This window comes from Oreochromis aureus, linkage group 16 (assembly GCF_013358895.1).
Source record: "Oreochromis aureus strain Israel breed Guangdong linkage group 16, ZZ_aureus, whole genome shotgun sequence".
NCBI classification, from domain to species: domain Eukaryota; kingdom Metazoa; phylum Chordata; class Actinopteri; order Cichliformes; family Cichlidae; genus Oreochromis; species Oreochromis aureus.
Window position 1 is genome coordinate 23,560,213 of NC_052957.1, and position 16,301 is coordinate 23,576,513.

General features: G+C 39.0%; 1 protein-coding gene across 1 annotated transcript in view; it reads right to left on the reverse strand.

Annotated features, from left to right (window-relative positions):
- The window catches only part of nalcn (sodium leak channel, non-selective), a 65,134-nt gene that overhangs the window by 23,040 nt on the left and 25,793 nt on the right, over window positions 1–16,301 (reverse strand). Inside the window, exons 13-17 of the mRNA XM_031734692.2 lie at window positions 13,181–13,312; window positions 11,317–11,484; window positions 6,409–6,600; window positions 4,926–5,063; window positions 4,384–4,458 (exon numbers count right to left, since the gene is read on the reverse strand). Coding sequence (XP_031590552.1) covers window positions 4,384–4,458; window positions 4,926–5,063; window positions 6,409–6,600; window positions 11,317–11,484; window positions 13,181–13,312 — 705 coding nt within the window. The remainder of the gene's footprint in view (window positions 1–4,383; window positions 4,459–4,925; window positions 5,064–6,408; window positions 6,601–11,316; window positions 11,485–13,180; window positions 13,313–16,301) is intronic.

The window sequence follows — 16,301 nt, forward strand, 5'->3', positions numbered from 1 at the left end:
AGTAATAAAGAACGAGATGTATTACTAGACCTTAATCAATTATTATGATGTGAGTGAGTTTGTGCGTGTGTGTGTGGCAGGGATCTCCTTCCTCCTTTCATTTCTGTCTAGTCATCTCCTGTCCCGGTCTTCCTTTCATTATGCATTTCCATCTAATTTCATCTCAAGCAATAAATACACAACCCTAATCAACATTGATGAGTGGAGGATGAACATCTGTGTATATGTGTGTTCAAGAACCATTAAGACTTTCCTGTTACTTTTGTACTCATAATGCTTGAGTATGGAGGAATAAGCCAGTTTGTTAATCAGCTGCAGTCCTGCTTACTGTCACGTCTGTGATTATTCATGATCCCTCTTTATATGTGCATACAGTACATGCATAGTTGAATGTGCCTGTGTGCATACAAGCATAACTGTACTCCTGCTTCCAGGCTCTCTGATTACAATGCACTGATTCAGGACTGTTAAACCTGCCAAATCCTCATGCATCATTAAACCAATCAGATATCACAGCGTAGAAAGTTTGATCCCCTTGATCACAGTGCCTTTATAGTCCTGCTCACTTTTCCCTTACACTCACTAAAGAATAAAGAAAAAAAAAGGGGGGGGGGTCATCTTGGATCTTCAGAGAATATGTGTTTACGATGCTATATTTTTTTCCTTTTTTTGATTCACATGCCCACTGTGAAACAAGTGTGTGTCCTCTTGGCTGTGTATTAAATCTATGTCTCAAAGGTAAATCTCGATATTCATCTGTTGATGGCTATATGACCCAGAACTGTTCTAAAGAGGATACTGCTGACCTCAAATGCCTGACAGGAAAATTTATTTCCAAGTTGGACCAGTCAAACATTAAGCTAAATAACGTTATAAATACCTGCAGGAAATGGTTCAAGACAAGAATGTAACCTGCCAGTGTTCCCCAGAGCAAATGATCAGGAGAACTGTGAACTACTGTGCATGGATATTAATAAGACATCTTATTTAACTGATTTGAATCCATCAACCCATCTGTTTTCTTAACCACAGGAGGGCTGAAGCCCGTCCCAGCTGTCACAGGACGCCAGCACATGACAGGGCTAACAAAGAGACAGACAACCATGTTTACTCACACCAATTCAAAATACCCAACAATTATGTCTTTGGACTAGGAGAAAGCTACAGTTCCCAGTGGAAAGGAGATTATGCAAACTCCTAGTTGACCTCAACTGAACCTGGAAACTTCTTGCTGTGAGGTAACAGCGCTAACCACTACACACCAGTGGACTAAATCAAACGAAATAAATTAGACCAGTATATGTTCATTAGGAGTCATTTATCATGTTAATGTCAGAGAGGAGTCTCTAACAAGAGTATGATGGATTTCACGTAGAAAACATTCTGCAAACTGGTCTGCTGACTTAGCATCTGAGGACAACAGTCATTTTTTCAGGGCTTCTGCTGTATCCCTTGGATTCTGAGCTGAGACGTCCAGTTCCATCCGCTGATTTTTCACAAGTGCAGATAAATAAAAAGCTAGCATACTTGCCACTAGACAAAAACGGATGATTTTCAGATTTGAACTTCACTCTTATCTTCATGCAAACAAAGCCGGTTCAAACGTGTCTAGTCAATAGAGCTAAGATTACAGCAGACTACAAACAGAAAGCTTTTGACACCAAAATCTTGAGCTGTGTGGACATCAGGTTTAAAGAGACTACATAGTACATAACACTGGCAGTGGCATAACATACATGGGGGGGAAATCTGCATAACTGAACTGTGACTCTTCCAAAGGCTTGACACCAAATCAGAGATACACATACATAAAGATACTGCTAGCCCACTAGCCCATCTTTCTGCCTGCAACCACACTAGTCCTGTATCCTTGACATTTTTCATGGGTGGAAGCTAAACACAATGGAGGTTAAGGGGAGCTGACATGTTTGACAGGTTTTACAACTGATATTTCTGAAACACAAAGAGCGTGACCAGGGCCGTGAAAGACAAACAATGCCACCAACCACCTTCGAAAGCATAATTTCCCCCTCAGTAATTTAAAACTCATTGTTCAATATTACCGTAAAAGCACTGCTCGCATTGAGCTAATAATACCACTAATTACGAGCTGTATGCAGTGTTCCCTGTACTGTGTGTCTTTCTACCTAAAGCAGAGACACAGTATACACACTGATATAAAAATATGAAAATTCATATAATATACAAGGTAACATTCTATGATTTGTATGAAGTCACTCTTTGAATAGTTTATTCTGCTTCAATTTGTTGTTCCATTATTTCCAATTAATTTGAACACAGCATCTGTCACTGTGCTCAACCAACTGTGAAGAAGAAAGGATTAAAAATGTCTCAGGGAGGACAACATGCACACACATGGCTTTTGTGTCACATTCTTACTCTAATATTGATTGATATCAAGTCTGTAATCACAATACTTTTAGTAACAAAACAATTTTAGAGCTGAAAAGAAACAAAATTTTTTTGTTTCTTTTTTTTTTTTAAAGTGCTTGTCATGAATACAACTCACACCTGTGATAAATAGTGAGTCAAATAGTCAGTGAAGTCATTCATCAAGAACCAGGCAAAAAGTACCCATCACATACGCCATAATTGGTTTCTCATCCCTCATGGCCTACATGTGTATTTCTTAGATATGCTGGACGTGTCGTTGGGCCTTTGCCAAATGTTTGCAGAAGCCGTCTCATGAAGGGAGGGTGATTACCATCTATCATTTATTTATAGTCAGCCCTGTATCCATGATTGAAGCACCTGTAAAATAGGCAATTTTACACTCACTGCACCTAATCACTCAGCTGTGGGAAATAACCTGTCCAAGGAAGCTGAGACCTGCCAGCCATCTACTGGTACACAGCGCGCAGTTTATATGAGTGCGTGTGTACACAATGCTATTCAAGTTGATTAAACAATTGTGTGAAGGTTTTGTATGGATACAAAGAGAACGCAAAAATAATCAGCGGCTTAAATCTTTAGTATGTCTCTGTTAAGCTTTTCATGGGGTGAGAACACTAGGAGTGGAGTGGTTTAAGTTAGCCATGATTCGAGTTTTAAACTAGAAGATGATTCGCTTTTTTTCGTGGTGGAAAAAGTCTGAAAAATGAAGCAACAGTTTTGTTCTAAGTGGATATAGTACATGTGTAGAATTCATTTAATTGTTTAGTCAAATTTGTGACATTTCGTTTTTTGTTTCATTTGTTTTCTTGCTCATTTTCCATTTTTTTACTTTTTGGACTACTGCTATTGTAGAGGTTAGTGTCACTATATTTCTCAAATACAGAGTTCTTGTGGAGGATCATTGTAGACGTGTGACCTCACTTCCTGTTCGTCAACTTTGCCGCTGCTGATTTTGACTGCATGTGATGGATGCGTTCAAAAACCAAATATCCATATTGTATCTGCTGAATCTGTTGTTAAAGTGTGGCGTGTGAACAATGTTACACAATGGTTTTTTCATGTTAGCCTATATGAGGGTGACCATATTTTGATTTCCAAAAAAGAGGACACTTGGCTCAGTCGTGAAGAACTTTAATAATACTGTTTGCTTAAAGAAAACTTTAACATATGTAAACAATGTCTTCTCTGTGCGGGCTGTTTTGTAATGAATGGTGAAATAAAAAATGTCATATAGGCTTTTACAATTGAACAAGTGCAAAAAAAGAGGACGGTTAGTCACCCTACCTATATACTGGATCCAATAATATAGCAAAAGAGCTTTCAAAAGAAAACCAGTGCTAAACATACTGAAAAAACTAATGGTAAAAGAATCAGTGGACTGCCCCAATCAGTATAACAATTTTTTACTCCTTTGTAAAAGGATGTGATGGCAGCAGAAGAATAAATAAGCAGAAAGAAGATTAACAAGAGAAGGTAGAAACTATAGATGACTCGACAGCTTTGCAAATAAGCCCATATAAAAACAGCATCCCTGAGCTCCAGTACAACACTGCAACACATAAAATCTGAAAATACCCCTCACAAAGCTGTTGGCGATTCACTGATATACAATACAGTACATTGCCATAGTAAATACGAGACCGCCAAGGCAAATCACAGTAGCTTAGCGAAGCACTGTCATGACACCAGCTTTATTCACATTAGTCTGCAAAGCTCATGGATGGTTTAGCTAGTTTTTAGCTTGAATTTCAAAGATTTTAATAGTTGCCAGCAAGGGTGGTGTTCTTAATGAGGCAATATTAATATGTAAACATTTGAAGACTGGCTAGTACATCCTATATTAAAAAATAAATAAATAAAATCACACACTAAACTTGGCTTATGAGATGGAATGAGGTAAGTATTCATTTGAACAGTCAGCATTTCCATTTAACTGGTGAGCCTCTGTATCTGATATAAACTTCTTACCTGTTTGAGCTTCTTCAAGTCTTCATCCAACTCCAGATTGTCCAAAATAACAGCCACAAAAAGACTGAGCAGAATCTAAAATGCAATGATACAAAGCGCCATTGAACATTTCATGTGTCATTAATATCATTAAAGTAATAATAAGATGTTTTCAAGTATGGAGTCCGCTCAGTAATTGTATTTGTTGCTCGTTTTCTCACGGGAGACATCCTATCTGTCTAGAGTGAGCTGTGAGTCATCTAGAGAGCGTCTGTGCTGTCTGATGGCTCCCCGTATCAGAAGGCCAAACACTGAAATGTCAGCACTTCTTACGCCTGCAAGTCTGATTAACTGTGATTAGATGTGCCAGTTGAGAGAACAATGAAGGGGCATGGCACTAATTGAAAATATAAAGAAAGAAATTCATGTATCCTTTGGCCACTTTAAACTTCTAACTAGTTTTTAACAGAGCAAAAACACAGAATACAGAGTTTTAATATAGATTTCTATTGTCAGCCTATTTAATTAACTTTACATTTCATGCAGCATCATTTCTTCCTCACCAGGGTGGCAAACAGATGGTAGAGGATGAAGTAAATGGCTACAACTGGAGCCCACATATGACCTACAGCCACCAGGGTCTGGTCCATGACATCTATCCAGCCCTCCTGTGTTAGAATCTGGAACATGGACATGAATGCCTGAAGGGAGGAAAGCACAGGGTAAAAGCAAGTGAGCGAGACTGAAGGCCAGAGAAGCCAACTAAAGTGAAAGCAGCCCAGAGCGGGAAAGAAAGACAAAAGCAAAAAGGAAGGAAATCAAACTGAGGAAGACATTTGACAGAAAGATTCACTTTCACTGGTGAGCAAATCACACAGCTAACGCACATATCTCCTTCTGACCATCTTTCACAACCGTGTGACTAAGGTTTCCAAACATAAGCAATGCAGAAAAAAAGCGAGGAGACAGCTTTTTCCTTTTTTCCCCTCTCCTCTGGTCTCCTGCCCTCTCATGCACTTGAGAGAGGTCAGATGAAGGTGTAGGGAACAGCCAGCTGCGACACGACAGCCCCTGGAGTCAAATGGCTCGCCTGCACTTTCTTCTTAGCCTTTCTCCTTCAGACGGCACCCACCCAGCCGGCCCCACACCCCCGCCCACCCCAACCGCCTCTGCCCCTCCCACCTGCTACAATGTCCCAGTCACTGCACATAAAGACAAAACCCAACAACAGGTCTGCCCATAGGGAAGACAGCCAAACATGATTAAGTATGACGTGACTGGGTGCATCTATGTGAGTGTGTGAAACAGAAGAGGGAAAGTAAGAGAGGGAAGGGGAAACACAGCAAACAAGTGGCATCTGCTCATGAGCAGCCCTTCATATCCCGCTGTGCCTAGGATCAGAGAAACGTTGGAAAGGAGAGAAGGAAAAAAATAGGGGATGGAAAGACGTCGCTAATGAGAGAGAGAGAAGCTTGTGAGCACTTAAAAATCAAAGGAGATGCCACATCTGTCGACCTGTCATGCTACCCATTATCAGCATCTGCAGGGCCTCCCCACTGGATGCATGAGATTTCCTTATTGGAGCTGCTCATAAAAAAATAAATAAATAAATTCCATTTGGTGTAGTTTATGTACCCGAATAGTTCAATTTAAATTGCACTGCATGTTTGCCTGAGAAGAAACTATTCCTTTCCACCCCACAGGTCCCCTCTTCTGGGTACAAGATGTATGTTATTAAAACACAACCTTGGGCAATTTTGAAAAGGTTGCTGAGTGTGGCACACACAATAGAGAGGCTGCCTGGCAGTGCAATGGAAATGCAAGCAGCACTGCTTTTTCTTAATTTCTTAAGAACTTAAGAACAGCATTCTGAGACAAAGCTGACAAAAGAAAAACTGAATTTTAACTCTTGATGGCGGCCTACCAAACAGTCTCTTCAAATAAATCATGGTTACTGAAGATGTCTAAGGAATTAAGAATGACCACAAACCCACAGACAAGACAATCTTGGCTCTATAAATATACATAAGCTTCAAGGTTGCTTACCCTGGGGAAGGTGGTGAAACGGTCCAGCTCCTCCACAAAGCAGAACATTTGCAAGCTGATAGCAGACATTACGATGAGAAGGCTGGCTGTGAACACCACCAGGCTGCCTAATTTTTTACCTGGCCCGAATATCTTATAGACAAAGTCTTCCAGAGCTGGGGAAATCTTAATCAAGCGCACCACACGTAACACCTAAGGGAAAGAAAAAGACATATCACTACCATCAGGTTGCTTTCTGTGCCCCCCTTTTCATAAAGTTTATAATTTAGGTTTCAGGAAGAATTTAAAATACATATCATGGTTATAAAAAGCAAACATAGCAGCACATTGATTACATATTGATTTTAAAAGTGAGCGCATTAAACTTGATCCAGTGGTAACAGTGAGGTGATACTGTGGTCTGTCAGTGGGATTAGTCCCTAAATTGCTTGTGGTGACAACAATCCCAAAAGGTAATGCATCTTTGTCAGGCTTGGATCGGAGAGTAGCTATTGATCGAGCTCCTCTCTGCAAAGCCTTCGACCACAGGCTTTTCTTTAGAACCCCATACTAGGCCAAATAAACGGCTCTCTCCTATATCCTAGATATACAACAAAATAAAAAAGACAAACATAGGATACAGTTCTAAAAGGAAGCCTCAAGTAAAAAATAAAAAATAAAAATAAAGACAGTAATAACACTCATAGCAGAAGTGATACAAAGTATGTTCCGCTCTACACATACTATGATAGCAACTGTCTATTTTAAAATAAATTAATAATTTGAGGCAAAGGAGAAAGCAAACAAGGGTAAATCCACAGAGGATACAAGGCAATTACCAGCAAAATTAGTCCCCCCCCCCTGCTTCTTCAAACAACAAAGCTGCTGTTGTCTTGTTTTTATTCTCAGAATTCATATTAGGTACATTGACGTATTGCCATTATGGCAATTCAAAAGACTGAAACGAATCTCCATTCCTTAAAACCAGACGTGACATTAGCAAAAAAGCAGCTTGGTTTGGCGACAAGATGATGCTGACTTAATCAAAACCTTGTTCTTGTATGCCAAATAATATAGTGTATCTGACACTGATAATTAACAATAAATGACACCCACAGAAACGTTTTCCAGCTGGGTTGGTGCTTGAGCTTCTGAATCCGGCTTCATGCAAGCCAATGCAATTCTTAGCACGAAACTAAACTGTGTGATGTGCCATACTGTCACTGTCAAAGATATCAAAGATACCCAAGCAAGCATTTAAAGCCATATTAATAATAATAAATACCAATGATTGGAATTTGAGCAGTGGACCCATTTATATGGGCTGTTTTGGCTGAATGTGTGTGTGTGTGTGTGTGTGTGTGTGTGTGTGTGTGTGTCAAAGTTGTACAGTAAGCAGGAACCTAAAGAATGAAGCTTTTCAAATGCCCCGTTAGACAGAACTAAATAAAAAAGAGACAATACACAAACTTCTTTGGCTAGTTTCTTCTAGTTTCTGTCCAAGACAGAAACCTGATTTGAGCACAGAAAATTTAAATTAATTACTCATGAAAAAATGTCATCTTCTTAAAGTGCAACTTGCTTGGAAAAAGATGAAAAGTAAGAGTGATCAATGAGCGGGGCCGAAGTAATGCACTTAAATTACAGATTCTCTAAAAGAAAAATTACTTATTAGTTAAAAGGATGAAGTAATTGCATTAGAAAAAAATGGACAACATTGTATACAACCACCGACGGCATTTTTTCCATACACATAAATTCAATCACACTTAACAGAATTAAAATAAATACAATGTTCATTTTGGAATAACTGATATAGCAGTGTAACAAATATCAAGTGAACTGTAGCTTTCAACTGTTCAGCCACAGCTAATCTCTATATTTCCAGGTCTCGAATTGAAAGCCTTGCACATGTGGGAATGGCAGCTATTGTGAGCGGGCAGATTGTTTGGTCAGGGCTCATTAAAAACCCATCGAGAAGCCTCTTCCCGTTAGATCATCCTCAGAGCTTTACATCAGCTCTGTCATACTTACTAGATCAAGGTCAATGGGTTCAAATTTGGTCCGATACAATATTTAAAGGCTTTGTTAGAGCAACAAGGCGCCTTCCCTCATGAGCCATTTGTTTTTCTGGCCTGAACACTGGAATGCAAAAAAGAAAAAAAAATGTGCAAACCATTTTGGAGGATGTCAGATCACACCCACACAAACATTCAAGGACAACACAGAATTTGTAGAGAAAAAAAAAAAGCATGGAGCACTACAACTAGCACCTCTACAAAAGTGAGGCCAAAGGCATAATACACTGTTGCTTCCACCAACAGAATAACATCCCAGCTGTTTGGCTCATATGCAAAAGTCACATAACTGATCCCTACAAAATAGCAATAAATAACCAGAATGTAACTTTTCACTGAAAATATCACTGAAAACATCAGATATCTACCCAAGACTGAGAAAAACTTAATATTAAACTAATTTTATCCATCCATTCATCCATCAAACCGCTCCCACTTATTCAATTCAGGGTCGCAGGGGGTCAGGAGCCTATCCCAGCTGCCTTAGGGCGAGAGGCAGGGTACAACCTGGACAGGTCGCCAGTCTGTCGCAGGGCTAACACAAAGAGACAGCCAACCATTCACACTCACTTTCACACCTATGGGCAATTCAGAATCACCAATTAACCTTATCCTACTAACTGAATGTCTTTGGACTGTGGGAGGAAGCCCAAGTACCCGGAGAGAACCCACACAAGCACGGATAGAAAATGCCAACTCCACACAGAAAGGCAACAGCCAAGTGGTGGATTCGAACCCAACAAGGTCCTGGGGTAAAGACATTTTAGTCATCAGAAAATACACAGTTAGGTCCCTAAATATGTTTAGGCATCTTTACATTACCACAATGAATTTTAAATGAAACAACTCAGATGAGTTAAAGTGCAGACTTTCACCTTTTATTGAGTGGACTGAACAAAAAGAAAGAATAAAAATGTGATGAAATAAAGCACTTTTTAATACAATCCCTTCATTTCAGGGGCTCAGAAGTAATTGGCCAAATTAAATAACTGAAAATAAAATGTTCATTTCTAATACTTGGATGAAAACTCTTTGCTGGGAATGACAGCCTGAAGTCTCGAACTCATGGACATCACCAGATGCTCAGTTTCCTCCTTTTTAATGCTCTGCCAGGCCTTTACTGCAGCAGCTTTCAGTTGCTGTTTGCTTTTGGGCCTTTCTGTCCAAAGTTTAGTCTTCAACAAGTGAAATGCATGCTCGCGTCAGTTAATATCAGGTGACTGACTTGGCCATTCAAGAATATTCCACTTCTTTGCTTTAATAAACTCCTAGGTTTCATCCTGGGACGTTTCATTTCTTTTTGTGATGCTGAGTTAACCAGTGCTTTCTTTCTTTATCAGGATGTACCACTCCTAGGATGGGTTTTTTTCTGTTTTTGCAGTTAAAGGATGGCTTGTTTCACCTTTATGGAGAGCTCCTTGACCGCATGTTGTCTGTTCACAGCAAAATCTTCCAAATGCAAGCACCACACCTCAAATCAACTGCAGGCCTTTTGACTGCTTCATTGACAATGACATAACAAAGTAGGTGCCTACACTGCCCATGAAACAGCCTTTGAGTCATCATCCAATTACTTTTGGTCTCTTTAAAATGAGGGTGGCACATGTTAAGGAGCTGAAACTCTTAAACCTTTCACCCAATTTGAATGTGGATACCATTAAATGAAAGCTGAGAGTCTACACATTATGTCCATGTCTATTATGTAACTATAATTTGAATATGTTTCAGTAAACAGGTAAGAAAATCAAACTTGTGTCCAAATATATATGGATCTAATTGTAGATTGTGTGGATGGATTCATGGATTCAGGGGTCCAGTCAGATCACAACTGTGAATGGTAATTTTACCTCTTTGCGTGTTCCCCTCAGATCCTCAGACTGATTAAAGATATACTTTGAATTGGCTTTGGATTAACTTTAAATGTTTCCGTTTTAAGACTTAAGTAAAAGGCAATGTTTTGAAAATCACTTAAAACCTACTTTTATTTGATGACAACAAATCAAATGATGAAATGGACATTTCTTTTTTATTTGACTAAAAAAGCCTGGGACATGGGCCTGTTTGCTACTGTGTTGCATCACATATTCTTTTAGCAGCACTCCAAAAGCAATGGGGTACTGAGCAAAACAATTACTTGCCATTTTGGGATCTTTTGTTTGTATATGTTTTTTTTCTTTACACAGAAGAGTTTTAACATATTGTGGGTGCAGAAACAACATTAACAGTGGTTCCTCAGCCTGTGCAGCGATTACACGTCTGTTTTTAATGCAATGCAGCCCAAGGGCCCGAAGATCCTCGAGACGGCCATTCAGTATTGGCTTTCAGCCCTGGCCCTCGGTGCAGATTTCTTCTCCTGTCTATTGTTGCCTCCACTTCTTTTAAAACATTTTTCCTGGCTTCAATTTAAAATAAGCATGTTCTCAGTTTAAACATCTGATACTGTGTCTTTGTTCTATTTGCAATTACATATAGAGTTGAACTCTTCTGCACAGTTTTGCATTCTGACTTTATTAACATTTTTCATACCAACAACATTTTTTTAAGAAGAGTCCAAAAAATGTTGCAGAACGTAAACCCGACATGTGATGTTTGAGGGCTCCTCCAATCCCCAGAACTGATAAAGACACGCTCCTGATATATTTGGAATCATTATTGTCACAGCAAAACATGAAATAACTTTAAATATATGGAAGAACAGAGACTAGTGATATGGTTTATTTGCATGATCACGGGAAAGCTACAAAATGATTCACAGCATCTGTTATTCATGGGACTGATAAATGTGTATGGAATCATGCTTTTTCAATCAAAATGCATGAAAATGTTTATGCATGTAGTTGTGCAACCATACCTGAAAGTAGGTAAACTGGGAATGGTAGAGGTCAGGGTAGATGTGCAGTGTGGTTCCCACCACCAGCAGAGATTCAAACTTGTGCAAAGAGGAGCTGATGTAGCCAGTGAAGCCTAGACACCAGATCTTCAGAAGAGCTTCTAGGTCAAACAGCACAGTAAATGCAACCTAGGACAGAAGGGAGAAAATCCCTTTTTGCATTTGACATCTTTCAGGAGCGCATATATAATATTCTGTGGATGACCTTCTATTTATGGCTACAAATTACAGGTCCTCAAATTTGATTCAAACTCGTTCTGCATTTAATAAGTACATGTACATATATTTGAAAGATTCTGATTAAAATTTTACAAATGAAATATGATTACAAAATACAATGCACTGTTGTAAAGCTTGCTGGGATACCAATAAAAACAAACAGTTTTTTAATATAAAATGAAATATTGATGATTATATTGTTTAAAATAATACAACCCTGTCACTAAGAAGTTGAGAGGATGTGTCCAACCAAAAACATCCAACAGAAACAGAGAGAGCTCAAAACAAATGTAGGGCAGTGAGATGTTTACCACTGTATTACATCAGTACTTTGACTGTTTGAAAAAAGTATTTGAAAAAAAGGAGGCCATATGCTGTTCACAGTGACCTCACACGTGCAAATTCACTATTCCGTGTGCACTAATGCACTCTCAAATAATTTCTTTTTTTTTTGCTTCTTTTTTATTTTAAATCTGTATCTTCTAGTCGAGCTGACAGCAATAGTAAAACACTGGACTACCATGCAAAGGATCTGAGACATTCTGTAAAACATGCATTTCTCTAAACCGAATGCCTGGTTCCTATATACCCTTAAAATCCTTCACACAGATTAGAACAAATCTGCAGATGGGTGTCTGCATGATAGGAAAGGAAGGAGACAGAAGGCAATATTTTGTGTGGGTTTTCCCTTTTCTTATCACCTCCATCCAGCTGTAAAAGAGAGTGAGGTGTGAAGTGACTGGGATAGTGGGCACAATCCTTATCGTCATTGTTGGTGTGATGTCACCTGCATACAGATGACATCAAACCAACCTGGAGGACACACAGTATCACACTTGTGTAGGGCTGCTCAATTAATCGAATTTTAATCTAGATTACGATCTGGGCTTTCAACGATCATTAAAAATGACTGAGCCGATTATTAGCACCTCCCTCATGCTTTACTCTCGCGCTGCTCCGTGTGGCAAATCGAGCGCACCTCTCTGCGTTTCGAACACGCGTCACAACAATTAAGAGGACCCGAGGGAAGCTCGGGAAGCTAAGCAGAAGTTATTTGGAGAGGAGAGGATAATGGCTGCTGAAGAAAGAATGCCGTTGGTTGAAAAGAGAGGTAAACGACTCCAGTGGTGTGGAAACATTGTGGGTTCATGAGTCAGACGTGGATCAAATATTGTGCAGTATTTTGAAGTTCACTAAACATAGATGTTTACATTTTTCATTTATTTTTATATTGCAAACATTTGCACTGTAATCAGTATTTGCACACTATTTTATATTATTTTTTGACAATCTTTAAAGCCATTATTCAATACATTGTTATTGTTAAATAAATATCGTCAAATAATCGAGATCTCAATTTCAGTGAAAATAATCGTGATTATCATTTTTGCCATAATCGAGCAGCCCTACACTTGTGTATATTCTAAAACGATGAAAGTAAAAAAACAAAAACAAAAACAAACAAAAACAAGAATTACCGTAAAGCTGTTTAATCTCAAAACAGAATACTCTGCGTTTAATTAAAATTAATAATAAAAATAACTTAACATTGGTCCAATTGTCATAGATTTGCATTCATATATATATATAGATAAATAAATCTCACCTCTGCCAGGTAAAACTCATCATAGTGTCTGCGGTAATTCTCGCCTTTATAATAGTTGCTAGCAGCAACGATGACATCCACAGCAACCATGCTTAAGATGAACATGTGGAACACAGATGACCGCATCATTTGCTGTGTGAAAAGCAGAAAGGTAATTGAAGTAGAATAGCAGGAATGCTTTTGTTTTCTTTTACTCAAATAGACACAGGAGACAATTAGTATTTAGACCATTAGCTGGCAGCGAGTCAGTCTGGAACGCTTCCCTCAATTCAGCATGTTGGACAGTAGTTGACTGTGTCAGTCCAATCTGTTCAGACTTTGACAGATTGATTGATAATTTGGACAATCTCTGTCAGTGGAAACAAAAACACCACAGAAAAAAACCCCGCTTGCCTTGACTGAGAAAACAAAAAATGTATTGCATGGTGTTTGATAAGAGATCTGCAATTGTGACTTGCTCAGCTAGCGTTTGTGTTTATCTGATATTTTAATGAACTAGCACAGACAAAAGATAACACAAAAATATACTTTCAATTTAAACAGCTGGATATAGCTCCAATTGCAGTAAAAAAAAACAGGGTTTGAAAGAACACACACTACAGGAGATATAGTGCTGTGAAAAGTGTGGCCCCCTTCCTGATTTCTTGGGTGTTTTTTGTTTTTACAAATTTGTCACACTTAATGGTTCTGATCATCAAATAAAATTTAATATTACACAAAGATAACCAGCATAAGCACAAAATGCTGTTTTGAAGTAATGATTTCATTTCTCAAGGGGAAAAAAAAGCTATCCAAATCTACGTGGCCTTGTGTGAAATAATAATTGGCACCTAAACCTAATAACTGGTTGTGCCACCCTTGGCTGCAAGAACTGCAATCAAGTATTTTCAATAACTGGCAATGAGTCTTTTACATCACTATGGAGCAAGTCCCTCTCTTCCTAACAGAACTGTATAATTCAGATGCATTGGAAGGTTTTCCAGTAGGGTTGGGCGATTGGACGAATATATCGACTATCGACGATATAGGGCGATTTATGTATTTATTTGCCCATGAGCAAGTTTGCTAATAATGATGGAGCTAATAGAAGTAGTGAACAGGAAAAAAAAATAGCGCTGTTTTAACAGCACACTCTTTCATCTGCGAGCAAATGCACCCTCCTCAGAGTGCGCCATCACGACTAATGTGATTAATAATTAACCCATCTGGACCGCAGACTGAGTCAAAATCCCTGAAATGTCTCTGTCAACGCATTTCGGGCAGTTTGTCCAGTTCGTCCAAAGTTTGCTCATTCTGCGCTCCAGATGGGTTGAGCGCGTTAAAATTTTAATCGCGTTAATCGTGATGACCGCATAAACACTGACAGCCCTAATTCTGGGGGGAAATTAGTTCGTCTATGTTTGGACTTCTTTTGTGTTGTAAACACGCAAATCAGTCCGTGCATGATTACTTTAATCTGCCCATCAAAAAGTCTGCGCATGCGCGAATATATCGCCCATCGTCGATTATTGGACTGACGATTGACGGTTGGAAAATTTTTACATATCGCCCAACCCTATTTTCCAGGATGAATAGCCTGTTTAAGGTCATGACAAAAGCATCTCAATCTGATTTAAATCTAGAGACTTTAACTAGGCCACTCCAAAACCTTTATTTTGTTTTATTTTTTGGGGGGTTGGAGGTTTAGAGGTGGACTTGCCGTTGCGTTTTGGATCATTGTCCTGCTGCATAACTCAATTGTGCTTGAGCTTCAGGGCATGAACTGATGGGCGGACAGTCTCCTTTAGGATTTTATGACAACCCAAGACAATATGCACCACCACCACCATGCTTTACTGTTGCTATGATCTTATTTTATGAAATGCTGTGTTAGTTTTTATGCCATATGCAACTCATGGCTTTGTAACCCTTTACAAACTGATAGATGTCATTGACTTTATTTCTCATCTGTTCTAGAGTTTCTTTCTGTTCACTTTGTCAGACAGGTTCTGTTGAAGTGGTTTCCTGATTCAGCGGGTTCGGCGGTAATCAGACCTGGGTGTGGCTAGTGAAAGTGAACTCAGCTTTCCAGACATGTTGCTAATGAATGTTAAGTCATGATTTAACAAGAGGGGGCAGTTACTTTTTTACATAGGGTCAGGTAGGTTTGGAGAGCTTCATTCCCCCTTAATAAATCGTCTAATTTAAGTGTGAAAAATGTGCAAAAAATAAGAAATGGGCCAGTACCTTTTCAACACCCTGTATGATGGACATCAGGTATTTAAATTTAGAACAAGACAATGGCAATTTAGTTTTAAGTGCCCACCTGGAATACATTGTATATGTACATACACATACCCAGAGTACAGAAAAGCAAAAAGTCCTACATGAAATTTAAAAGCAATTAAGGGGGTTTCGTTAAATACTATGAGAAACATTATTCCAGACATCAGAATCAGTGTGCATTCAGACAGGCAAAAACAAGAAAAAGGGAGCAATAAGTATATGCTGTTTACCCTGAAAAAAGCAGAGGCTTTGAAAGCCTCCGACAACGTCACATGATGAAAATAATCACGGAAAACGAGAATGTGAAGAAACTGACCCACAGTGATCCGAAACACAGACTGCTCTTTCAGAAAAATGCGGTAATGACGCATTCTTTTGGAAACAATGCGACAGATGTGATCACAGCCCTAAACTGCACATATTGTATATGGCAGGATGAACAGCATGTGAGTGGGTAGAACGACTCACCCTAAAAAAAGACTTGCATGTGAGATTAGCAATAGGAAGGACTGAAAAAGTGAAAAGTGAGAGGAAGACTTTAAGACAGATGAAGATCGTTTGCAACATTGCTGGAAAGATCAAATTCGCCCCAGGAAAACGGGCCCCCTGCCATTCACCCTCCTACACACAAGGACACTTACAGTACAAACTCAAAAGTCTAGAAATCCAGATCTGCAGTCAGTTTGCTTTGAAAACAAGTGAAGTGATGAGGAATTATTAGATAAACTTACACAACCAAGCTACAGAATGACAGGTATATAGCATGCTGTTTTACCGCACTTATGTTTACCTGACAAAAATCTCTTACAGTCCGAAAACAGACTTGTGTCAGGAGCAATGGCACTGGTAGCATGTC